Raw genomic sequence first — 26,863 nt, 5'->3', positions numbered from 1 at the left:
TCCGGGACGCGGCGAGCCGCCGGGCGGGCGATAGCCCGCAGGGACCTCAGCTCCACCCCGGCCAGCTGGGAGCCGCCCCCCGGACAAAGCGGCCGCAGGCGGTTACCAGGCGACCGGCGGCGCTGTGGCGACGGCGATCCCGAGCCTTTGTCTCCGCCGGCCGGGACCGAGGTGGGCGGGCATCCCCCTCGGCCCCCCCGGCCCCGCCCTCCGCCTCTCAGCTCCCCGGGTTCGCCAGGCACGGCCCCGCCCTCCGCCCGCGTCCCGCTGGAGTGCGGCCAGCCTCGACCCCGGACGGCGCCCCCGCGCCCCGCGGCGCTCCTTTCTGCTCCTTCCTTGCCCCGGGGCTGCGCTCTGCGGAGCGGCCCGAAGAAACACAGTGCTCCGGTACGCGGCTCGAGAGATCTGAGACGGCGGGGGGCGAGCCGAGCTAGTATCTCCCCGGCGAGGAGTGGACGTGAGCGAGCCGAAGGGCCGGGCAAAAGCCGCCTCGGTGCAGGAAGGGGCATAGGGAAGTACCGCGCGGGGCCAGGAGAGCCCTTTCCTCACACCCCGAGCTGGGACCCATGTTTGCGAAGCCCGGGCCCGGCAGGCGCTACCTTCTCGTCTGATGGACAGGCAGACCCACCAATCACACGCTGCCTTCCCAACTCTCCTGCCTATGAGCGGCGCACACTGAAGAAAGGGCTGCTCCCGGCCGCGCCCCTCGGGCGCGTATCACCTCGACAGCGCCCCTTCCCGCCTCCGGGGATCGCCGCGGTCCGCGCAGTGTGTGAGGAGCTCCGAGGCGGGAACGGGGCCCTGAGGGCACCGCAGCCTTAGCGTGTAGAACTCCTAACACGTTGGGGCGGGATTCCCTTTCACTGAGAAGCTACGCAGCGGCAAGACATTTTGCACACGCTGCTAAGTCTGTGGTAACACTACGCTAGGTTTTTTTTTTTTAAGTGAAAGATTGACTTCTGGGGGTTGAATCTCAATAGCTGAACAAGCCTATAATTTAATTAACCAACTGCTGAATAACCGCCTTTTAAAAGCATTCCGTTAGAAGAGCCTTTCCTCCACCCACCTCTTCAGAAGGAGCCTGTGAGTGCCACAGACAGCTCATCCCCACACCCAAACACCAGAGAGCGGCACAGGAGACCTGCTCTCATAAGAAAAAAGGATGCTGCTCTTCCCCAAATAAAAGAAATACCTTAAAAAGACATTACAACATAAAGTCCTACTGAGCTCTGTGTTGTTGCCACCACTTTTTGTAACAAAAACAATTGTTACTGCCATTTCATACCCTTCTATGTGCTGCAGGTGAGGCCAAACAGCACTGCAAAGCACTCCCCTCTTCCGTTTTTAATCTGTTCTTAAATACTACAGGAAGCACTTCTCATGCATTTATTAGTTTCACAATTGCTTACTTATTTTTGGCACTACTCTAATAATTCATATCTTCATTCCTACACTTTTTTTTTTTTTTTTTTCTTCATAGCTCCAGAACACAAATATGATTCTCTTTGAACCTCCATGAACTTAGGTAAGGAACATCACTCTAAGTACTCTTTTGTGGAAGATGCTTGCAAGGCCATAGTCATGTGTTAGAAGTAAGTTGAAAAAGGTTGTTGTGGGGTATTGTTTGCTTGTCATGTAAATCAACGTGCTCATCCTTTAATATGCGTCTCTCTTCCACTTTTATCCTTAAATAAATCACATACTCCATACTTCATTCACAATCAAGGTCTTGGGGTAGAAATTCTCTAAGGAGCAGATTCATAACCATACCTCCCTAGCATCCCCCTTACTCTACAAGTCAGTGCAACATACATTTCTAAGCACATGCCACACTATGTGTTGAGAGTACATATGATCACACTCAGAGGAACTTCAATTGAGGTACCTTTGCCAATAGAAGGAAAGATGGAACAATGTAACAAGGTTCATACCCAGTATCTAGAATCTGAAGCTAGTTTAGTGCTATTCTTTGCAAATGCATCTTAGCTAGGTTGGTATATCTGGATTACATATATGTTTGTACACAGCTAGCAACTGAAGTCCCACTATCAAAAACTGTTCTCACAGATGGCTTGCATGTCTTCAGCAAGATCACGAACATTCCTTTGGTTGCATGCAGATACAGTTAGTGGCAATTAGATACATTTTAAGCACATAAGTACTTAGTCTCTCTTCTCCCCTGTGAATATGTACTAAATAGTAATGGATTTTTAGTTGTAGCATTTCCTCTTAGCTTTTATAGTATGACTAAGCCTTTTAAAATGCTTTCAGAATGTTTTCACCTCATACTTTTCATTATAATCACTTCCAAATGCTATTTCTAACATTTGATCAAGCCTACAGTGACATCTTGTGGCTTTTTTTTTTTTTTTTTTTTAAAACTATAGAAGCAATCTTGTAGCCTTATCGCAATTTCAGGACTGAATCCTCTTTAAAAATTACAGAATTGTACTTATCAATAATTTGAAAGTAGTTTGACTTTTTTTTTTCAGTAAAAGATTCCTTAAGTATGTATTTCAGATTCCATTTATAAAACCCATGTCACACAAACACTGATTTCTACAGAAAACTCAGAGGCAGTGATAAATGTTTAGATTCCAAATACTTCCAAATGACATCTACACAAGCTCTTAACACAATAAAAAAAATTGTTAATATTTAAGTTGCTAGTAAAATATCTCAAAGAATATCAAGGTACTTCTATAACCATCAAGGGACAAATTCATTACTTATAAAAAAAACATTAGTTTTTAAAACGAAGAAATCTCTTTTGTTCCTAAGCAAAATGAATAATGGCTAGACCTGAAGCCTGATCTTTGAACTTTTTGGTTCACTTGTTTCAGGTGGTGGTTTTTTTTTTTTTTTAATATATTTGTACTATTAGTTGTCACACATAAACCTTACCTAAATTAAATAACCATATGCCAACAAATACCTGTAATATTTTTTATTTTTAAATGAGCTCTTGGTACTGCTCATGTGTTGAGCTTATGAGCTTATTTCAGACATCTAACACTGAAAACTTGGTCAAAACTTTATGTGAAATAAATACAGAAGAATTCTATTAATATATTTTATTTGACAAAGGTACAAATTAAATTTACAGAATAATATAAGATTTTCTATTTCTATTCATTCCTTCACTGATACAGAAGAGCTCCCTGCTAAAAAAGAAAACAACAAAAGACAAAACAAAAAACCCCAAACAATCCCTTTTTCCTCAAAAAAAAAAAAAAAAAAAAAAAAAAAAAAAAAAAGCCCAAGATTAAGATTTGGCTGAGTTGACAGTTCACTTCACAATTTAAAAGGTAAAATACAACTAAAATAGTGAAAATGTAGCAGATAATACTGCACAGAACAGAAATTAAAGATGACCAATAAATGAATGAAATGCAGGAAGCTACTGCTAGTCAAGTTGCACTTCTAGAAATCTCACATAGTTCTGTTCGGATTTTACTTATCACTACAGCCCAGTAAATACAATTTATAACAAAAGCGAACAGACTTCAAGCTGATATATGAAGCTTGCTTTTTTTCCTTAAGTCTTATAGAAATATTAGGAAGTCTTTACTGAACATAAGTTCTTTGACACTGATATAACAAAACAAAAGAATCCTCTGTTCTCCAGAAAGGAATTCAGAGAGTCCATATCCAGAAACAGCTGTAAGAATGTCACATTTTTCAAAGACTGTTTTTGTCCAGGTAACTTATTAAAAAAATAATCATACATCAATTGTGTAGATGGTGTATTGTAGACATGAGTTGTTATTGATTGCCAATTTCTGAACTGGTACTGAAAATAAATTAAAACTGATGTAGGTGGGATTAAGCCCAAATTTGATGGCAGATTCTATTCTTCTGATACAAAAAAAAAAAATACGTTGCTTTTTTGTTTTTCATCGATACCACAAAATAGCTACAGCAAAAAAGTTTTTCCTATGTTACCATTGTTTCTAATAAAACAGAAGTTATTAAAAAATAGCTCTTTCTTGCCACTGATCGAGCCACATAATTCAAAGATAATAGTCCAGCCCTGTCACATAGCACTGTACCTTAAAACACTTTGTTTTACACATTCATTGCACATTTTGATTCTGTTGTCGTAGCTGCCAAAAACAGAGATAAAAGAAAGCAAGAAGTAATCGCTCATGTGAAAGACTGGTTTTAAAAAAAGTAGACCTGTAATATTACAAGATGTACAAACTAGAAGAAATGTAGAGCAGCATGCTCTCATTAGCAATTGTACAGAAAACATTTTAGAAGATTTACTTGGGCATTTTTTTTTTTTTTTTTTTTAAACAAGATACACACAATATACCAAAAGCAAACTAAATACTAAAGATAGTATTGATAAACAATCTCATGGATTTGACTGCATATGTAATTTTCATATTTTATGTATTCAAGTGTTTCTTTCATTTCCAATTGCTAAGTTTTACCTTTCAACTGTTTACAATGTTTCAGCAACTCTAGGAGAATTATTAATAAGAATAAAGCTGTAGCAAAGAGATCCTTCTTCACTGCCTCAGCAGTAGTGGATATTGTATGCGATGGTTTTAGGACTGAGATCTGCTTTGACTGGGTATTCTTCTGGTTTGCCTTCACAGCAGCTTCAGGAACATACAGATGTAAAGGAATTTTGTACAGCAATCTAGGAGCCTAGTCTGTTTGTTGTAGCCCTTTTACAGTTTCAGTAGGAAATGTGTGGAGAAGGAGAAGGGAAGCAGGGGAGGGAAGCATCTCCACATAAAACAAAACTAAGTTTACTTAGCTAGGTACACAGTAAAAATAAAAAAGTCAGATTATGATCACTGAAGTATAGGGGTACATTTTTGGCTGCATGTTTCCGAAGAAGTGGCCTAGTTGTAAACACTTCTCAGGTTGTGGGAAGAAGATGATTTTATTACGACTAACCATTAAGATATATATATATATTTAAAATTCTGAAAATTTCCCTTGGTGATTGGTAAGAAAGAGTGGGAGGGGGGAACAACATAAAATGCCACATGAAAGAAACTCAGAGGCTGCAAGTAAGGAGAGCCAAGATGCAGTAATCACACTTTCTTTCCTTGTACTTGGTACAACTCACTGAGTATCATCATCTAACCCCTTAAATCATTGGTTTATAATTTACTTTTGTGATTGGCATAATTAGGAAACCCAAACTGGGAAATCATTATATTAGAATATTTTAAAGGCATGCCATCATAAATATTAACCAATTTATTTACACAGTAAGATCTCTGTAACAAATGCTCTGCTCGGTGCCACATCCCAGAATAGCCACTGTTAGTGTCTTTTTCTAAATTTCTTATATCAACGGGCTTCACAAACACTCCTGAAGGCTTTCCAGTATTCTTTGCTACCAGAAAATTCATGGCAATATCATCACAATTTTGAGTTTCATCTATTAAAGTGTAAACAGCTTCTGGTTGTCTTTGAAAGTCTTCTAAATACTTACAGTGAAAAAACGCTGCACCAATAAGAACCATAGAATATTGATCTCCATTTCCAAGTCCTGGGTTCTGCAGTTCAAAGCTGCCATAACTGTATACACCTGAAGGAGTAGAAATGTGCTTTCTAGGAATGAATCCCACTATACGTTCTGGAAATTGCTGAAAGAAAAAGAAATTGAAAATACACAAATGAAGAGCACTCTGTGAAGTCAAAAGACATTACATATTTTCATGAAGGACTTGATCTTTTTCTTTTTTTTCTTTTTTTAAATGAGAGGAGCATAAGCTTACAGTCAGAAAAGAGAGAACAAAACTGTTGGCATGCACTCCTTCAACCTACAGGAGCATTGCATTTAAGTACAGTTTTACAAAATTGATGTAATTTACCTCATTCCACACCTATCTTCAATTTGCAGCTGCATACTTGGCAATCAACTCTTAGAGAAAACACTTTTGGTTGTGTTTTGAAGCATACTCGTAACTTAAGTTCAGCAATCAGCAGCTAATGCGTGCATATATAAGAAGAATTGCAAGTTTGAAAACTACAGATTACAAATATAAGGAATGTAGAACAATATTTCCTCAAGTTCTACTATCTAACCTTTGTGCATTTTAAAATCTAATTAAAGAAAAGCAATGGTAGAACACTATAATATAGTACCACTCTTTCTAATTAAAGCCATTAATCTCAATTGTAACTCACAAATGCTGCCTGCTAAGGTAGAAAACATTACCTGCCAAACAGAAAAGGCAAAAGTAAGGTCATGAGCACTGACGAGTGTATCATCATCCATCATTAAAACAGCTAAAGAAAAAGAAAGTTTAATTAAAGGATTGAAATACATGGGCACAGCATGCAATGCAGTACTTGACAAACTATGAAGTTCCTATAACAAGTAAGCTATACTGATGATCTGAATATTTCATTAGTCTTGTGCAATATACAGCTAAAAAGTTAAATACCATTCTTTAGTGAATGAAGTTTATAAGGAATTTTAAGTACAAAATTTTTTACCCACCTCCTCCCTATTTGCAAATTCTAGATAAGCAAACTTAATAAAGTGCATTAACAACATTTAATACTATTAATAATAAATGAAAAAAAATTTTGCTTTAAGTTACAAATAAAAGACTATTAGAAGAGAGAAGATATTCTTACATCCCAAATCCACAGACATTAAAGTCTCTACATTTACAGTCAGCACAATCTTATTAGCATTTAAAAGACAATTAACAAAAAAAAAAAAAAAAAAAAAAAAAAACAACACTGGGGAAAATGAAGTCTAATATCCTACTAGCAGACACAGGTTGAGGTATGTCAAGAAGAAAACAGTAAATAAAATTACCCTTACTAATTACAAGTAATGCTAGGTCTGTAATGCAACAGGCAGGAAAACAAGTTCATCTGAATAGCAGAACAGGATTGAGAACCTTGTCTTAAAATTAATGGATTAAATCAAACAAATGGTATCAGTCTAAATTGAGAGACTCAAAAAACACGTACATTATCAGTTTCAGTTTGCACTAACATAAGAAGAGAAACTGAACTACTTACCCTTACTAAACAAATGCAATAAAGAACAGATATGGTTGCAAAACCCAACAAAATGCATAAGGCATCTTCTCCTTTTACTCTTGCTAGAAGGCTCCTATCCTATCCTATCCTATCCTATCCTATCCTATCCTATCCTATCCTATCCTATCCTATCCTATCCTATCCTATCCTATCCTATCCTATCCTATCCTATCCTAACCACCACCTAAATACTATTACACAAGCCACTTTTGCATCATCTATAGTCTATTAAACAGCTCAACAATTCCAAGGTTTACTACAAAGCACAACTCAGACTGTCTCTCTTTTATAGCACTGCAGGGGAACTGTTAGGTCAGGCTCCTGCTGAAGAGGTGTGGCTGGCCCAAGTACAGGCAAACTGTTTGCACCTGTGCAGCTCACCTGACCATAAGGGGTGGATCTAGGGTGGAACTCATAGGCTCATATAAGGGCCAGCCTCTAAAGAGAGAATATCTCTTAGGGTTAGGCTGCTTCCTGGAGTGTGCTGTGTAGTCAGAGCAGCTCTGTTGGCAGTTAGATGAGTTTAACAGTTCAGTTTCCCTTTCTTTATGTTACTTTTTGCCTATCTGTAAATGCTTCACCTGGTGTTGCTAAGAACCTGTAAAGAGCAATTTTGCTTCTTTGTGGGACCAAGCATATAGTTTTTATGTATAAAAATACAACTAAAAGTAAGATGACTTGCTTGTTACCTTTTGTTTCCAGCTCAGGAAAGTTCTGGAGTCTGTTCCTCATGTGATTTACAGATTGAGCTTTAAAAATAACAGGAACAGGATGAGGGCCTAAGGAATTCCACATCTTTTCTGGCATCTTCTCTCCAATGTTGTTCCACACAACAATCACTTTATGTAAATGGGGGACGGCTTGGTAATGATTTAATAGCTTTAGTAGTAGGTCAGTTCTGTTATATGTCTGCATGATAAGAGTAAATGAGTCTTCTGCAGGCTGACTCTGGGTTTTTGATTCCCTTTTAAAATTAAGTATTTTGTCGTCTTTGATACTGGGGAGCAAAGCTGTTAAAGCTCCTGCCACAAGAAGTAAGATGATGATCACCACAGAAGTAAAGCGTAGTAGGTGGATTCCCATAACTCTTCCTGGAAGCTTACAGAGGTAAAAATACCTTTAAAAGAAGTGATAGAAAAGGAAAACTTATTAATCCCACATACAGATATTTTTTTTCTTTGAGCAAAGTTCGCATAACCCTAAGGTAATTTAGGTAACCCTAAGGTAATTTAGGTAAAACTAATTCAGGTAAACAAATAACTATATAATAAGAGAATTTTAGGACTTTAGTCAATTTTCTCTATTGAGAGATACTTATGGTAATTAATTTCTAATGTCTACTTGCCTTTTACTTTCACTTTTTGTTAATTTTTGCAGAACAGTAAAATACAAAGTCAACTTAAAGTAATACTTTAGATTGCCATCTCTTAATTTTTCAGTAGTGTATTTGACTGAGCATTCATACTCCTCACCCAACACATCCACCTGAAAATAGAAAACATTTGAACAGGATTCCAGCACTGTGCAAGCTGTGCCTTAGTTGGGAAAGGGGAGATCTGGTGCCTCCTACTGAGGCACCTTTTGCCACTGTTGTAGAAGGCAGGGATTTCTGGATTCCCCTGCTTCTGGAGCTACATAGGGGACTTTACAAAGTGGCTCCTACAAAGGTAGTCTCTTCTACTAAGGGCTTCTTAGGTGGTCTCAGCTCTTGAGGCCTCAGCAAGACCTGTCAGTCACTGCATCCCACTATTAGTACCTCAAGTGATGTGTCATTCACAGCTGTTCCTCTTCCCCTAGTTGTGTGGTTGGTATGCTCTGGATATGTGGTAAATATTCTAAGCTACTACTAAGGAGTTATTTACCTGTAAACATTACACATTACTCTGCTATATTTTCAGGCTTTCATTGCAGAATTCTAGTTAAATGAAGTGATCCAGAACAGTCTCAGCAGTTAAAATTCTTGTTTCTTCACAAGTTTTGATCACTCTTTTCTACAGTGCATAGACAGTGTCTGATATGAATTATATTATTTAAAAAAACTGAACTTACCTCATTATTGCCAGATGGGATTGGTTCCTCCCCGTTGTTTTTTAAAGGACATTCGTTTGTGTTCTTTTAATCTGCTGGAAATTAAAAGGAATTGCAATTGACAATAAACAGCTAACATCCAGGCTACTCTGTATTTTTTTTTGTTTTAACATTCTTTTTGCTTACTGATTGCAGTGAATGTTCTTGACAATTAGCCAATCCCTTTTCCTATTGCTCAGATGAGTAATTGTCTCTGCCTGTCAACGAACTTTCCCAAAACAAACTGCTAAACCAGTTGGTTAGAAAAGAACTCAAATGCATTACTTTGTTCTCCAGGAACCACTGATTAAAAACATTTGGCTACCACACTAAGCCAAGTAGTCCCAGTAATGGTTCCTTTGTTTCTGGCCCATCCCCTTCAGGCTCTCTTCCCACTGAATGCACCAGGTGCATTACAGACTTAAAGCACACAGCCTGTTTTTCCTACTGGGTAGGCCAGGTAGCAGAATGGAAAGCAAGTCAGTGCAAATACAGGAAGTAAGGATTACACAAGAATACAGGGCAATAACCCAATAAACTTGTATTTGTTTCTTTGGTCGTTGGAGATAATTTTAGTTTTTTAAAACCAGTTGAACAAAGAAAGGGAGTATTTTCATTTAAGAATGGTACTATGACAATTTAGAGAGCAAGAAATTGCTTAATAGTTTTTAAAATGTGGGATTTCACAGTAGTTGATGAGACTGAATGCCCACATAATAATGCATGTATGCCCACAGCCCCTCAGTCAGCATTCCTATGTTTTCCTGAGCCTGAGGTCCACTTCTATCACTATTTAAATTTGTGAAGCTGCAGAAGTTACTGAAACCATTCCTGAAATTAACCCCAGTTTTGATTGCTTTGCCTTACAGTATATACAGATGTGCTGTGCTCCTAGGAACAGCTGGCAGCAGCTGCTGCACTTTGCTCAAGCCCAGCATGCTTTTGTTATACATGAGTTACAGAGATGAGCCCTGAGTTCTCTTCCTCCATCTGTTCCAGCGGTGCTTAATGACACTACAGTGACAATCAATCAGCACAAGTGTAAAAGCACGTGGAAATCTAAACGTTGTTAACTGTGATAATGAAGTCTTTCAGCTTTCCGTATCTTCTTACTCAATTGCATATTAATAATGAGCAGAAGTTGTGTTTCGTAGTAGCTACTTAGGTGTCGATACAAAATTTGCCGAATCGGCTTTGCAGTGCTTCCCAGTCGGAAAGCACCGTGATCAGCTTTGACAATTAAGTTACGAAATCGTAACGCGGAATGAAAAACAAAACAGTGCCCCTGCGGGACGCCCCTTCGGACCAGAACCGGCGCAAACACGATGTGGAAGCCGACGCGCAGCGTCTCAACCCTCGCTCCGAGAGCGTTACCGCAGCTCCCCGCAGCCTCGCCTACCCGCTGAGCCCCGCACGGCCGGGCCCGGCGCCGCAGCTCGGCCGCTCCGGCGATTCGGGGACGGCCCGGCGGCAGCGCCAGCACGGCAGCGCCGCCGCGCCCGCTTCCTGTAGGCGGCCCGCGCTTCCTGCCGGCCGCCGCGGGCAGCGCGAACTCGGCCGTGGGGCAGCCTGCGGGGGGCGCAGCCCGCTGGGGCGCAGCGCGGGGCGGGCGCTTTCTGTAGGGACGCCGCGACGGCCAGTTCGGGAGCAGCGGGCGCCGGGACTGCGGCGCATCGGAAGCGTTGTAAGCGTGACGCCGAGGGACGGCCGGCGCGGGAGCAGAGAGGGCGCTTTCGGCTTACGAGTTTTGTAAACGGCTGCCACGCCACCTTGCCCCCCGGCGGCCGGAGCGCGCCGCCACCTCGACAAAAAGCGCCCCGCCCCGACGCGGCCTCAGGCGCACGGCCGCGCAGGCGCGGGGCGGCAGACCGGAAGCGAGTGCCGAGGCCGCCCGCGGGCCTCCTCCCGCCCCGCCCGTCGCCGGCCCCGCTCGTCGCGGCCCGGCACCATGCTGCCCCTCTCCATTAAGGACGACGAGTACAAGCCGCCTCGGCTCAACCTGCTCAGGAAGGTGTCGGGATGGTTCAGGTAAAGGCGCCGGGCGGAGCGCCGCGGGGACCAGGCCCGCGACCGAACCCCCGCGGAGGGCCGAGGGGGCGATGCCGGGGCCGTCGGGTGAGCGGCTGCGCCTTCGGCTGTCTCCTCGCGGCGACCCGGCCGTGACCCTCGTGCGCTCCCTGCTAGGTCTATCCTGGCGGACAAGACCTCCCGCAACCTTTTCTTCTTCCTCTGCCTCAACCTCTCCTTCGCCTTCGTGGAGCTGCTGTACGGCATCTGGAGTAACAGGTACCGGCGGCGGAGCCAGGAGCGGGGCGGCGAGCGTGAAGCGGCGTCTCTCGGCGGGCCGCTGCCACGTCTCCTTTCGGCGGGGCCGGGGCGGGACGGAGAGGTTCGCGGGGCTCGGGGTTGCGCGGGCGGGTCGGGCCGCCGCTTTCCCGTCCGGAGTCCCGCCGGGCGGGCGGTGGGCGCCGGCGGCTGAGGAGGTTTCTCGTGGGGGCGGTGTGAGGGAGGAGAAACCGGGCGGTGGGTTGAACGTCGGGAGCCGGGGCTGTAACCGATTCCGCGGGGTTCGTTCTGGGGATGGCGCTTTGTGAAGAGCGAGCTGGGTGGCAGGAACTGACCGTCTTCGGCCCTGAGTGAGAAATGAGGTTTGAAGCATCCTGGTACAGCAGAATGGTGCTTCGCGTAGCACATGCAGAGTTGGGAAGGATGGTAGGGACTTGATTAAATGGCTGCTGGAGAACTTACAGTAACACGTAATCAGGAAATGTAGGGTAACTTCTGCACAGCTGTGTGGTGTGCAAATAGAGAACAGATCGTTTAGCGTCTTCATCCGATGTGATTCTTTGGTTGAGCTGTTTAATGGTGGTATTTCTAAGTCTAAGGGATCTGCCATGTGCGTGTGTGAAGCCAAACGGTGTGTCATTGTGTGTTGAACCCGGAGACCCTCATCAAAAGTTGCAGTACAAGCACATATTGCTGGAACTTCTGATCAGGAGTCTTACAAGAGCAGCTGTACAGATTGGGAAACAGCTGGGCCCTTCCAGTTGTTGTCTTTTTCTATGTTTCTCAAACAACACGATAAAATGCTTAACCTTGACTACAGACGTTGCTGCTGTCACACTGGAGAGAACACCACTTTGTTTTGGGCACAGACTGTCTCTGCACTGCGCAGACTACCTTGGTTATACTTAGTTTTGACTTTGTTGATTCACTTTGCAGATTGTGTGTGGACTTCTGTGTACAGAGTCTGTCTTTTCTACTATGCGTTCATAAAAATTTTTGATCTTTCTTTTAAGCAAAATATTTTTGAAAGTGTAAGAAGGAAATAAATCTTTTAGCAGAAAAGGTGCTGCATCAGAGGTAAGAAACTGAAATGACACTTGTCCAAAATTTGAAGAGTTGACTTGACTGGAATTGAGAGAATATGTTGATTCATTTGGTATGGAAGTTAAAAATTCGGGTTTGAATATTCATTAGTTGGTTCTCTTGTTTATATTTCAAGTGAATAGTTTCTGATATCTTTACATTGTGCCTAGGTTTTAGACTTAAACAAAAAAGCATTTTATCAAGTCTCTCCTTGATAGAGAGGTGTTTCTACAGTCAAAGTGAGTGGTTCATGTCTTGAAAGAATGAATATATAATAAGCAAACAAAGAGCCATTCAGGGAAAATTAATTCTCATATCTGGAGAGCACAGCTCCTTTGGCTGTCAGCATGAGAAATGTAGAAATGGAATGCTTCTGAAGGGGATTTTCAGTATTGTCTTGGAGCACACACCTTTATTTCAGTGCTATCTGGACCTGTCTTGAGTATGACAAGTGACACTTGATACTGCAGGTGTTAGCAGCATGTTGAAGATGATCTTGACTTGTACTTTCCAGTGTCCTTCGTGATGCTAATGAGGTGGATGGCAAGATTTAAAAGCTGCCGTTATTACTCAGTTAATTCTTCCCTTGGCTTTCAGACTATAGATTTTGTTTGATTGTGATTCTGAAAAATAGGCTTTTATCCATTTAAATTTAAGCACATAATTGTGAGTTCTTTATCTCTATTACTCTTATTTCAAAATTAATCTATGATTTCAGCCCCCAAAATTGTTGATAACAAGTTAAAAATTGCTTCAGTTTTCTCTTTCCCTTTTAATTATTATTTCTTATATATTTCTAACTTCTTGTTTGCTGAGTTACTTTTTTTCCTTAAATGACAAAAACAGTAAGCTATATGATCCTCGTACAACTTCTCTGAGATTTTGATGATCACAAAGATGTTCATCATGGATTTGGATGCCATGTTTTCCTAACTTAGAGCTTAAAGTTGAAATCTACTACTTGAGTTATTCTAAGATATTAATCACTACACGTGTGTCTGTGTTACTTATTCAGCTGCGGAAGTGTCCTCACTTGCATACAATCTCTTCTACTACAGAGTTTCTGCTAATTATCCTATGGATTCCAGTGGAAGTTATTACATATATCAGGTGTTACTAGTGGTTAATTGGATTACTTGCTTACCTTAGCAATCACTATGCACCAACTTTTTGTGTCCCTTTAATTTACAGGCAATTAAAAAAAAAAGAATCATATGCAATCAAATTGGTCTTTTACTAGGCTTTCTGTCCTTTGTGCAGCAGAACCACTTACTGCTGTACCTATAATACTATGCCATACAATGAAACATATTAGGCAGGACAAATTGTCTGTCATGTTGATAAATCCACATGCTTCCGTGTGCTCTGAGATGTTTGCTTAAGTCTTGAAAGAGGTGGAGCTGTGTTGGTTTTGTACCTGTGGTAAGTCGTGTAGGTATGAGCGCAGTGCCATGATTATTGGCTGTGTGGCTTCTGGCTATAGAGCTAGTATGGTATTTGGTTTTTTGCTTTGGTTCTTAGACACTCCTCTTTTCCAAGAGACTATTAAAAAAAAAAAGCACTTCATTAGCATTGCAAACCTATGACTACAGTCACCCTAATTACCTTTTATTACCTTTTACCTGCATGTGTTGAGTCTTTTTCTTTTTTTTTTTTTTTTTTCTCCACTGTATCTTCTGTGCTTCTTAGTATGAAATTGAGAATGAGTTGTTTTCCTAGACATGTCACCTGGTTTTGGGAAGGGGGGGAAGCTGTCACCCCACCCTTAAAGAATTTGTTAAGGAATTAGATTGTGTTGCTTCCTATGTGTCCAGCCTTCTGTCTTTTAATCTTCTTTTTCCAGAGTGATTTAATGTCTCTGGCTGTACCAGCTATGGATGTTTTAATGATACCATCCCCTTTCTGCAGTGTCTCGAAGATGTATGTGTTTGTGTGTGTATGTGAAGTGTGTATGTGTGTGTATATATATATATATATATATATATATATATATATATACACACACACATATAAATATATAAAACAAGACTTTTGTTCTCTCTGTCCTCCAAACCCACTTTTGCAGTTGCGTCTTTTGTCTGAAATACTTAATTCTAAAATTTATTTCAGTTAGGCCAAAAAGGCTTGCTTGTTCATGTGGAATAATTCAAAGTTTGCTCAATAACTTCGTGTTTGACTTCAGTGTGAATCTAGCTGTCCTCCACCTGCTGATGCCACCAGTAATTTTGGTCAAGCTATAAATCAGAAGCTAACAACAAATGGGTGCTACTGGAAGTGTGTTGGAGAGAGAGATAGCTGGGACTTCAGAAGAAAATCAATGTATTAAACTCCTTCCAAGACAGTCACTGGATAACCTCACCTTTTTTATTTGCTGAAATAGCACATCTCAGTGATGTGTTGTGCTGATATTCTGTACTTCATTGTGGTTCTGGTCCAGCTTTGGGATGATCCTTAGCAGCTGATTGCCTGTTGGTATCCACTGACCAGCTGATATTGAGAGGTGAAGTGAGCCATTTATTGAAAATAGCTCAATTGAACCTTACCAGTGGGTGAGAATTAAAGCTAAAGATTTGGAAAGATAGCTTTTCATCATATGGAGCCTTTAAGATTGGCACTTATTTAATGCTAGTTTATTTCTCTGCATAAACTTTTGTGTTCTCTAATAAATATTAGACTGAGCTTTCCTAGGATAACCCAGATCTTTAATGTAACTTGAAGAAAACCCTGATATTAAAAAGATGGATTTGACTTGATCACAGTACGTAAGGAAATTTCTATTAAGGGCTATCCATCCATGTTCTGAGGGAGTGTTTATCTGGCAGCTGTCAGATCTTGTGTTACTTGTGTTGCTGACATTGCTAGTGAGCTGCATTTTGTGAATGTTCAAAACTTTGATTAGGTTGTGGCTTAGCTGAGACGTTGCCTTGATTAATTATTAGTATTATTTTTAATTTTCATTGTAATACAAATACCTGCAGTCCCTGGGTGTTTACTCTCATGATCATAGTCCTGTTAAGTCTGGGATTTTTTCTGGTTATGACATTTTTGTCAGGAAGTAGAACTACTGGAACAGAGAAATTGAACTTAATTTTGTTTGGAAAAAAAGTCTTGTTTGCTGTGTAGTAGGTGTTATAGAAATCTGTAATAGCTTTCTACAGGTCCTACAAATTTGCTGAAAGAGTTTAAAGATATTTGGTAACTGGGTGAAATAAATAAAGTTCTTTAGAAGGTATGTAATAAAAGTGAGGTGTTTTTTCTAAGCTGTTTTCTAAAGTTAAGTTCTTTGATAGACTTTTCAAAGGTGTTTAGATGTTACAGTAATTCTGTGTACATTGTGGAAAAGTTCTGTCATAAGCAGAAGAACATGTCCACCATTCCACGGTTATTTTGGTATTAATAAGCAGAGTGTTTATTATTTGTGGCTGTATCAACCTCTGGGACTTTGAATTGTGTCAGTGGAATTCCCTCCCACCCATCATCCCAACATATGCCAGATGGATTTCTTGCTAAGCACTCTTTCAAAGCAGCTTCACTAGGCTGACAAAAGCAGGTTTGTCAGCGCACAAACTGCCTTTGTCAGCATACTTATATTGGTGGTCTGGTGTGGGTTTGTCCCCTGAGCTAGCAGAACTGTGCCAGAGGCTTAGAAGCAGTGTATTCTTCTAGTGCGTAAAAGATGGAATGCTCTTTGTTTTTTTGTGCCCATCATAACATATTTTTTCTGTTCTTTTCCAGTTTAGGTTTAATTTCAGATTCTTTTCATATGTTTTTTGATTGTACTGCTCTCCTGGCTGGACTAGCAGCTTCAGTTATTTCAAAGTGGAGGTCAAATGATGCTTTCTCATATGGGTAAGAAACTTCAGGCTGTTACCTTAATGTGTGCACAAAACCTATTTTTGCAGAACGTGGAAAAGTTATATCAAAGGTATGCTTTTTAAGGTGAATTATTTAAATCTTCGATGTATTTCCCTAGAAACAGGAAAAAATGTAAAGGTGCTGCTTTTGATGAGTACATTTCACTGCTAAGAGCTCTGCAATAGTACTAGGGTGACCAGGTCACAGAACACGAAGTTGCTATGCTTTGTCATGTGCACAGCACTTGTGACATGGATTTGCCCGCATGGTGAGCTGAGGTGTATCACAGGGAATTGCAGACTACTGTTGCCCTATACCTTCTGAAAGTTATCTCTGAAAGCCCTAAGTCTAGCAGGTGGTGCACCTGAGATTATAAACCATGCCTTGCAGACCCAGCAGGATTCAGAAAGTGTAGTTACCGTTAACAGCTGTGGCTGCCACTAAAGTTCCCATGAACACAGCTGTGCTGTCCTCCAGGTATCCTTTGTGGATATAATTGTTGCAGTTGGTTCTGTTTCAAGGGCTCTTGTTGCAGTTGTGCCTATAAAAGAGTACTGGTGATGCAGTGGTGTTAATCAGTCATACTGATTAACAGCAGCTGAGCTATAAGGTGGGTTGCTGCTGCTCATAGTGTTTCTGACCTGGATGTCATCAACTTTAGCTGTCTCATATAAGCATGCATCGTGTAGTTTGAAACTCAAAGTCTCATAAGACTACAAGTCTTATGAGGAGCGGCTGAGGGAGCTGGGATTGTTCAGTCTGGAGAAGAGGAGGCTCAGGGGAGACCTCATTGCACTCTACAACTTCCTGAAGGGAGGTTGTGGTGCAAAAAGGTCTGGCCTCTTCTCCCAGGCAAGTAGTAGGACCCGAGGAAACGGCCAGAAGTTATACCAGAGGAGGTTTAGGTTGGATATTAGGAGAAACTTTTTCTCTCAAAGGGTGGACAGGCACTGGAATGGCTGCCCAGGGAGGTGGTGGAGTCGCCGTCCCTGGTAGTGTTCAAGAGGGTCCTGGATGAGGAGCTCTGAGAGATGGTTTAGTGCTTGTGGTACTGATAGGAATGGGAGGGTGGTTGGACTAGATGATCTTGCAGGTCGTTTCCAACCTTGTGATTCTGTGAAAGCACTGATTAATCAAGGTGCAATAGGAGGAATTTATTTTGGCATACTGCTCTGCACTTAAACAGCTGGTGTTCCACATATGAGAGAACAGCTACCATTTATTAAGTCTGGTGTTTTCTGCTTGGGTATTACATATTAATCTGATGATGTTTTGCTTTAATTGGACAAATACGTAAGAAATATTTATTTTTCTTTACTAAAAATCCCCTCTAAAAGGGAAACAAATTAATGTGTGACTTTTTTGATATTAAACAGAACTTTTCATCAGCCATCTTAAATAAGCATGTGAGACATAACCGTATTTTGTAGTTTCCAAATATATATTTATACTGTAAATTCATGCACAGATTACCTCAAATGGGAAATATTGTAAATCTTCTTTCATCTAGGCCAGATAATGGCTGCAGAGGCAAGCTCTTGCTGCTCTTGCGTTTGGTCTCTGGAACAGAAGAATACTGAAGTTAGATGGATGGGTTAAGGCTTAGGGTTGTTTTGAAGTAGTATCCTACTTGCTTAATTCTTTGTATTTGTCTTGCTTTCAATCCACTTATTTCACTGTTTTATTACTGTTGCCTTTCAAATGATCTCAGGAGTTGTTGTTTTCTACTACAAGTAAATATGGAAGATGAATAGAAGTTGGCTGTAGTTGTGAATTTCTTTGTCAACATGGCAAATAGTTCATTACTTATAAGCTGTCTGTAGTTTATATACTCTGTCTTATTTAGCAATTCCTTGTGTAACACAACTGTTTGAGAAGTAGGAGATTATTCTTCAGTTTTGAAGTTTCACTTTCTGATTTCCCACCTTTAAGTGGATGTGGTGGTATCTGCTGTTGCTTTTGGTTTTTTGCAGGTATGTTCGAGCAGAAGTACTCGCTGGTTTTGTAAATGGTTTATTCCTCATCTTTACAGCATTCTTCATTTTTTCTGAAGGTGTTGAGGTATGTAATGACATGAAGTGTACTATCAGTTTCTATTTGTAAAGTGTATTTAGTGGAGATAAAATTATTATGGAATTTTTTTGTGACATAAACCCATTTTTTTTCCCATGTGTTAATAGTAGCTTCTTAAGCAACCTTTTGATTTACATCAGCATTGTCAGATTTAGTGTGTGGGATTCCTGAGTAATTCCTAATTATGTCTTTATGTATACCTGCTTATTAAAGAAAGCACAAAACTGCTTAGGTACAGGAACAACTTTTCTCGCTGCCTTTTACTAATGTGATGAGACTAAAATGCTATGATTTGTTCTTGTTTTTATTTCTAGAGAGCACTGGAACCTCCTGACGTGCATCATGAGAGACTTCTTCCAGTTTCTATACTGGGATTCATTGTAAATCTTATAGGAATATTTGTTTTTCAACATGGAGGTCATGGGCATTCACATGGTTCTGGTAGGACATTTATAATTTTCAGGTTTTTTTGTTTTTGGTTTTGTTTTTTTTTAAATTGGAAGCATCCTGGGTAACAGTGTCCTAGAACACATCAGTAAGAGCCTCAGTATTATGTCTTTAGGTCTTTTTAGTGGCAATCCAATGCAAATGACTTGTTGCAGTATCGATTTTCATGTTTTAAGGCTAGCATTAGTATGTAACCTCTGTACTTCTCATGCATTTTCATCTGCTTCTCACCCACTAACCTGCAAGGCCTAGAAATCCATAATCTGCTTTCTGTAACATGAATTCTACTGCACATTCTTGGAAGAGAATCTTTTCTCTTGCAGAGTATCTTTTGAATAAAATCAAACTGTAGTTAGGAGGTGTCTTTCCTGGAGAAAGAATTAACAAGATGTCTGAATCAAATTTTAATATGGGATGAAGATTCAGGTACTTTCAACTACATGGTTTTTTAATAGTAAATGCAAACTTTGTGTAAATGTTTGTTGTAAATGTTATTTCTATTTTTTTATGCGAAGCTAATTGATATCAGTTCCAGCTTAACCTCTGAACTGTGATACAGACTCAAAGAAGAAGCTTAAAGTTTTAATGTATGAATGGTAGTATTTCAATTTTCTGTCTGCTTTCAACATGCTTGTAATAAAATTTGTGTGCATTTTTCAAGCTGTATTAAAATAACTTCTCTAATCAGATACAATTCATACAGCTACATACAAAGGTTTATATTTCAAACAGCTTGTGTTAATTTTAATCTTAACAAATTTGTTTAAAGCCATGCCTTGAGGTGACCTAAAAATGAATAGACTTCAAATAGCTGAGAAACAAATGTAAGTTTACTTCTATTCAGCACTTGCTTTTGTACTCTGATATTTGTTTATAGGGCATGAGCACAGCCATTCTCTATTTAATGGAGGTCTCAGCCATGGTCACAGTCACAGAGGTCATGGTCACAGCCATAAACATGGACACACTCATGATCATGGCCATAGCCATGGACTCCCTCATGGTCAGGAGTATTGCCATGGTAAGTACTTACTGTCATAGAGCATCACTTGACTCAATTTTGACATTACTGATTTTTCTGAACAGAAGAGAGGTTGCTGACTGCTTATTCTTATAAGTATGCAGAGAAATGGTTTTTCGTTTGTGATTGATGAAGTGTTATATAGGTTTTATTCTACTTAAATTTTTGGACTGTCATCTTTGTTATATGCAAGCAAAAGATAAAAGCATGAAATAGCATAACATAATGAAATCAGTTAAGTGCTTTATTTCAATTTTTTATGAAAGTAATGAAAAAAACTACTATGCCAATGTTCTCAATTGACTTCACAGAGTAAGGTATTGGGAAAGATAAATGAGCAATTCTGTTGTTGGGTACTTTAGGGATTAATTTGTTGTGTATGGACTGTGATGTTTAACAGAAGATTTTTTTTATCTTGTGCATTTGTAATCTGTTTTAAAGCTGGTTATGAGAAAGGTAATCTGTATGTTTTCTATGCTTAAATTTTTTCCTTAAAGACAAACAGTCTGAAGAGACATCCACACAATATGTTCACTAGCCTTTACTACGCGAGAAGAGATAGTGAGGTTGCCAGCTGTTTGAAATAATGTGAATTAAAGCCTTGCTGTAATACTGCATTGTTGACCCTTTCTGTTTGAGCTGTGAACTAAAATCTTAAGTAACTAAGAATATGTTGTTCTTTGCTCTGAATGTGCACAGCAACTTGTGACAGGGGTACAGAAAAACCTTTACTTATGCCTTCCAGCTGATATTTGTGTTAGAAAATTGATGATACTCAAATATGGCTGGAAAACACAAACTTGGTGTTGCCATTGCTCTCCCAACCCTCTCCTGGTGGAACAAAGAATATATTTGGTGCAATTTAATACTCAAATTAATTCCTGCATAAATTATTTTATATCCTCACCGTAAGTCATTTGCTATCCTTTAATATTTTTTTTTTTTTTTTTTTTAAAAAAAAAGGGGTTGTGTTTTTTTTTCTGATACATTGCCACAGAGGCATTGATCTGCTTGAATGAGAGAATTGTTTTTATTCACTTTTGGCTTCAAGTCTTACTCTTGTTTTGAATGCTTGGGGCAAGGCTTAACTGAAATGTTCCTTAGTACCAAATATGATTGAACTCTTGCTTGCTCCTTTGTTTGACTCGTATTGTTGAGGTGGCTTCTTTTGCTAAATATTGGAATGATTTCACTTCTCAATTTTTGTTTTTTTAAGAAAGTTCATTTAGAAAAAAAAAAAACCTATTTGCACATAGATACACTATATATTTTTATATGGATAAAATATACAGTTGTGTGAAACTGTGCTTTCTTTAACAATCCATGTTTCAAGACTTAGTTGTTGCATTAATAAACAAAAGCTAGAGCAAAAGGTGATAGCAGCTTGTCTGTGCAAGACATTTCAGAGAGGAAGACCAGAACAGAACACACCACTAGAAGAGAGCCTTTGCATGGGTTAATATGCCTTTATGAATATTATCTTTGCAGATGACCATTCTCTTGAAGGGATGACTGGTTCTAGCAAGCAAATCTTACAAGGTATGATAAGAATAAATACAGTGCTTTATTTGTTTAATCCTATTCTCTTGTGACTTGTGACTGTTCGTTACACATCTATTTCAGGCGGTGGTGCCTCTGGATAAATGCTACTTTTCACTTATTTTGTCAAGTCTACTTCCATGTTTGAACAGATGAGTGCATACGCTGTGCATGGCTAGCACTGAGATATTCACTGAAGTATAAACAATGCTGTGTCAACACAGCTTAAAAGGGAGGTTGTAGAAGCTGGGGCTCAGCTTCTGTCATGATGCTGAAAAATTTAAAAAAAAAAAAAAAAAAAAGGAAGAAAAAAATAAAGAGTGGTTAAAAGGAGAAATCTAAGGTGCAGTGTATGTGCTAGAAACTGAAAAAGTGCTATTATTAAGATAGAGTGTATTTGAAAAATGCAGGTCAGTGTAATAATTTCTGCAGGGTACTGGAGCCTTAAATTTCATCAAGCTATTGCACTTGGTTTAGACAGGATGATCATATAAGCTATAATCACTTGAAGGAGAATTGGAGTCCATAATCTCTTAAGAGCTTATGAGGATATAAACTATTGATTATGTCAGTTTTGAGCTTTCATTTTTAAGTGCTCAAAAATTAGAGGGAAAGAATTGTACAATGTAATTATCTGACATATCCAGATATGTTCTGTGTTATTTTTTCGAGTGTTTTTCTGGCTTCTTTGTGGTCCTTCCAAGGGAACATTTTCCACCTCTTCCAATGCTTATATCTTCACCATTTTGTGTGTGTGTGTACCTCAAAGATGGATATGAGAAGACTGGATTACTGACTTCCAAGTGAAAGGCATGTTTTAACTGAATCATAGTATAAAAGAAAAAAAGAAAGTATTTATTTTAACTTCCCAGTATTCTTCTGAGTTCACTCTGTCCACCAACTAAGCATCCTCCTGCTCATTTGTCCCCTTCCCTGCAGTGATGGTGGGGAGAAGATCAAAAGAGTACAAACAAGAAATGTGCTTGGAATGTGGTATAGATGATTCAATAAATGAAGAGAAAGAAAATAGGAAACAAGCCGTCTCCCAGCCAACAGCTGCTTTAGAAAGATTCTGTTTAGTTATTAGCGTGATGTTACGTAGTGTGGAACATCGCTCTGGCTGATCTGGGTCAGCTGTCCTGGCTGTGTCCCATTCCAGCGTTATGCCCAGCCTACTTGAATGGGGGCAGAGTGAGAAGCAGAAGGCCTTGGTGCTGCGTAAGGATCATTCAGCAATAGCTAAAATGCTGGTGAGTAACAAACAGTCACAAACCTAATGCCTGGCCCTCTGGGCTACTATGAGGGGAATTATCTACAGACTCAGCACAAAGAAGGCTTAAGAAAATTGGTAGAATGCTGATTTATTGTTTTGAGTTAATTGTTAGTGAGGGAAGAATCTCACAATCCTGAGAATTGCATTCAGCAAGCTGTTTCTGAGTGACTGTTCCCGTTATTGCCAGCAGGGGGCGCCAAAGGCTGATTTTTGACTGCGGTTGCGAAGTTTGATTCCTCCTCTTTACCTTGAGCATTCTTCAAAATAACAGCGAACTTGTAGATTTCTGCAGTAATAAGTAATTCTCAAAATCGCTTGTCTTCAGTCTCTTTGCCAAGCAGCTTCGACTGTTAATGAAACATAAGCATCTTTCAAAGCCTTGCAGGTCCATTTTTGTTAATATGAGTTTCTTTGCTATAATGTGGGCGAGTAATGAACAAAAAATGTTAGCTGTAGATCACTGCTTAAGTTAATAGGCATGCCATGAAGTACCCCTTCATTCTACGTGCAGAAAATAATATAATTTTTTCAAGTGCTTTATATTTTTAAGGATTTGTTGAAACCCTGTGATTGCTCTTTGTGTTTGACATTTGTGTATTTTATTTTTTCTTTATGTATTTTACATTTGTATGTAATTGATGAGGAATGTAACAAGTGTAAATCATGTTACCTAGGTCTTGAAACTCTCCTTCTCAAAGTATCTTTGAAATAATTCTATTAGCTTTAAGAATACCAAGCTAAATTGATGTTAATTAATTTCTTGCAGGTGTATTTCTACACATTGTTGCAGACACACTTGGAAGTGTTGGTGTAATCATATCTGCTATACTGATGCAGAACTATGGTCTAATGATAGCAGATCCTATTTGTTCAATGCTGATAGCATTACTTATAGGTGTAAGGTAAGTGTTGATATCTGGTAGTCTTTTTAATGCTAGTTACAGGAGCACAAATTACAGCTCCGAAGAACATGTTTATCTATTATGCTGAGGTTTTACAGTGCTTGCTTTTATTCTGAGTAGCACATTATCTCTGTTCTGTGTGCTTGTCTTGGTGTGTTCTTAAATGAGCTGCCTTGTTTTTCCTTTTCTACAGCTACTGCTTCTGCTCTTAAATCTGCATGTTTTAACACTGTAGGCACAGTACTACGGAAGTGTTTTTCAGGTTCAAGCTGTAGAACTCTTCCTTTCTGTATTTAGTACACACTTATGTAAGCCAGTGTACTTTAGTAAATGGAGCAGAATGGCTTCAGTGCAGCAGAGTGGAGCTTGCTGGCACAGGATTTGCCCTTGTCCCTGCTGAATCAAGACTGGTACTTTTTTTTCCATGGAGAAAGCTGTATTTGTAATCTGAGACATCCTTACTCCTTTTAAGATTTAGTGGAAGTGCTTTAAGTAGTTTCTTGCTTTCCCTATTGTTGCTTACCAAGATCACTGTAAACATGAAGCAATTCAGATGAGTTTGGAGAAGCAAACATTTTATTCAGTGATGATGTTACTGGGGTATTTCTAGCAACAGTTCAAATGGTGGCACAGGGCAGAGTGCCACAAGTCCAGGTAGAACATAACTGCAGACCTTTGTCTCTTCACCCATGGTAAATATCAAATGATTGACTGCAGCTACACGCTTATGTTTATACCATATATGGCATGTTTATACCATGTGCATGGCAGTGTTCACAGAGTCATTGATGTGAATCTCCCCATTTATCAGAGTAGGACAATATTCTTCAGGTGCTAAATGCACACGAAAAATCCACATCACTATTAAATTATTGCACTAATATAAGTTCAGTAGGTAGTTTTAAACCTCCTGTAATTTCATTAAGGGCAAATTATATTAAAAAATCAGTTCTTAAAATGAAAAAGTCAATTACGTGACTGTGATCTCCTAAAATTGGAAAGAAAATGTGCAAGTTGCTGTGGGGAAAGAAGCTTCTGCTGAGTTAATGGTTGGGTAGAAGACTGTTCTCCATACTCTTTGTTCTTTAAGGGCGTACCTTTGTGTACAGTAAAACAGATGTGGAGCAGATCAGAAGGTACCGTATGAATGAGAGTTCTTTGTTGCGTTCATGTAGAGGTTGGGAGAAGGCTGAAACTTCCATAATAGGGGTTTTATAATAAAGCTATCAATAGGTCTTGTGGTGTAGTTAGGAAGGGCTTATGTGGTCTGTGTTCTCTGTTAAAAAGGCTGGAAAATTCCACTGTTTGATGTGTCCTTTGACCTGATTTCAGACTTGATGTTTGACTTGGGCTATTGGTCTACAACACTGTAACCAATCTCTGGGATGGCTGTGTTAAGTCTCAGTGCAGTTGCATTCAGTCAGTAAAAGCAAATCTGCATTTCTTTCAGACTGGCACATTTTGGCACAGCAGTGGAGCAAAGTCTAACTGCAGATTTTATTTCCCGAGCAGTCTAATGGACTTGATTATTGATGACTTTGCTTGAAATGGACTGAACAAGGTGGTCAAGATGGCTTGTAGTTTCACAGAATCACAGAATTGTAGGGGTTGGAAGGGACCTCCAGAGATCATCGAGTCCAACCCCCTGCCAAAGCAGGTTCCCTACAGCAGGTCGCACAGGTAGGCATCCAGGCAGGTCTTGAACATCTCCAGAGAAGGAGACTCCACCACCTCCCTGGGCAGCCTGTTCCAGTGCTCCGTCACCTCACCGTAAAGAAGTTCTTGCGCACATTTGTGCAGAACTTCCTATGCTGCAGTTTCCAGCCGTTCCCCCTTGTCCTGTCTCCACACACTGCTGAAAACAGTCTGGCCTCGCCATTCTGCCCCCCACACCTTAGATATTTATAGACCTGGATCAGGTCCCCTCTCAGTCTTCTTTTCTCAAGGCTGAACAGACCCAGTTCACTCAGCCTTTCCTCGTAGGAGAGATGCTCCAGGCCCTTCACCATCTTTGTGGCCCTCCGCTGGACTCTTTCCAAGAGATCCTTGTCTTTTTTGTATACTGGGGATTTCAGATTAATGTTTTGAGTGCTTGAGTCAACCTTTGTTTTATTTTAGTAGTAGTTTTCATTTATGCTCCAGGACATATAAAACCATTGTTTATTAGGCATTATTTTTCACTATGCTGTGTGTGATGTGTTCTAGAATTGACTCACGTTTCTTCAGATCCTACTGTAAGATGAACTTCTGTTGTAATAGTAGGGGCCCAACTGACTGTTGCTAGGATATATAATACTTTTGTCCTTACATTTTTCAAGACATCTCAATCTAATTTAGGAAAACGATTATACTGAAATCTTCTGGAATTTAAAATGTGAGGGGGGAAGATTGTTTGGAAAAGACTTGAAGCTGATAGTTGCAAGAGCTGGCTCTAGCTTTTGGTTCCTTAGAGTGGTGAGGAGTCAGTATCTAGTGCAGATTCCTGCCTGCATCTGTGGGCCTATTTGCAACCTCTATAAGTGACTCCAGGAGGTATTTGATTTTAGATTAAAGGTTAATTGCTGTTTCAGAAGAATGTTTGTCAATAGTGTTGGTTTTTTTGGTGGTTGTTGTTTTTCTTTTTTTTTTGGCACAGGGTGATCCATTCATCTGAGAAGTCTCCCTCTTAGCACTTAAACCAGCTTCTGTAGGGTGGAATGGAGTAGGTGTACCTGTGTGTGCCAGCAAGTGGGATTAGTATTGTGGTTGTTTAAAGTATCATGATCTTTTCTTTGTGGATTTAACTTAAAAAATAGGAGTAGCTGTAATTCAGAGAGAAAAGTCATTCTGATCAAGCTGTTACTTGAAAATTTTAATGCTGTCTGAGGACTTCCCACTAATAGGAACTGTAAAATTTTGCTGCTTCGGAGTATGGTTGCATTAGAGCACTGACGTGCTGTCCTTTCCTACGGGAGTTTGTTAGCTGATTGGTTAAAATACACTACTATTTGTTTATCTTCCCAAGCTGTCATGTATGACTTCACATATATTAAATTGTTCATTTCCATTATAATCAACTGTATAGACCTCTAGTTCTATGTTACAGGTATTAGTAAGATAGGCTGGGTAGATTTGGCAGTGCTTTCTTTATTGCTGTTAATAACACTTCAGATTAAAAAAGTAAATAGTAAACTTGTGATCTTTGTTTTGAATATAGCCTTCATGCTGGTTAAAATTCACCATGGCCTAATTTAAAAACAAACAAAAAACAAACAAACAAACAAAAAAAAACAAAAAAAAAAAAAA

At 39.7% G+C, this 26,863-nt stretch overlaps 2 protein-coding genes across 4 annotated transcripts in view; one reads left to right on the top strand and one right to left on the bottom strand.

The window, feature by feature from the left end:
• Positions 1-3,059: 3,059 nt before the first annotated feature.
• On the bottom strand, positions 3,060-10,857 carry EXTL2 (exostosin like glycosyltransferase 2). Of its 3 annotated transcripts, none has more exons than XM_042820102.1 (5): positions 10,842-10,857; positions 9,082-9,155; positions 7,722-8,149; positions 6,191-6,261; positions 3,060-5,615 (listed from the first exon to the last, which is right to left on the bottom strand). In XM_042820102.1, the coding sequence occupies exons 2-5, from the start codon at positions 9,084-9,086 to the stop codon at positions 5,124-5,126; spliced, it is 996 nt and encodes a 331-aa protein (XP_042676036.1). In that variant the 5' UTR covers positions 9,087-9,155; positions 10,842-10,857; the 3' UTR covers positions 3,060-5,123. The 3 variants fall into 3 exon arrangements, with proteins under 3 accessions (XP_042676036.1, XP_042676034.1, XP_042676035.1); XM_042820100.1 differs by lacking the exon at positions 10,842-10,857 and adding an exon at positions 10,499-10,567; XM_042820101.1 differs by lacking the exon at positions 10,842-10,857 and adding an exon at positions 10,499-10,539 and having other exon boundaries at positions 9,082-9,152.
• Positions 10,858-11,006: 149 nt separating this feature from the next.
• The window catches only part of SLC30A7 (solute carrier family 30 member 7), a 28,997-nt gene continuing 13,140 nt past the window's right edge, over positions 11,007-26,863 (top strand). The window contains exons 1-8 of the mRNA XM_042820171.1: positions 11,007-11,127; positions 11,284-11,385; positions 16,204-16,317; positions 18,297-18,384; positions 18,711-18,837; positions 19,721-19,864; positions 21,353-21,403; positions 23,443-23,578. Of these exons, the coding sequence (XP_042676105.1) occupies positions 11,048-11,127; positions 11,284-11,385; positions 16,204-16,317; positions 18,297-18,384; positions 18,711-18,837; positions 19,721-19,864; positions 21,353-21,403; positions 23,443-23,578 (842 nt within the window). The 5' untranslated portion in view covers positions 11,007-11,047. The remainder of the gene's footprint in view (positions 11,128-11,283; positions 11,386-16,203; positions 16,318-18,296; positions 18,385-18,710; positions 18,838-19,720; positions 19,865-21,352; positions 21,404-23,442; positions 23,579-26,863) is intronic.

The sequence above is a fragment of the Centrocercus urophasianus genome, unplaced genomic scaffold, assembly GCF_019232065.1.
Source record: "Centrocercus urophasianus isolate 14NV4802_14NV808 unplaced genomic scaffold, USGS_Curo_1.0 seq_18, whole genome shotgun sequence".
In the NCBI taxonomy this organism is placed as follows: Eukaryota; Metazoa; Chordata; class Aves; order Galliformes; family Phasianidae; genus Centrocercus; species Centrocercus urophasianus.
The sequence above is the reverse complement of the archived record's forward strand: the minus strand, read 5'-3'. Positions and strand labels throughout refer to the sequence as shown.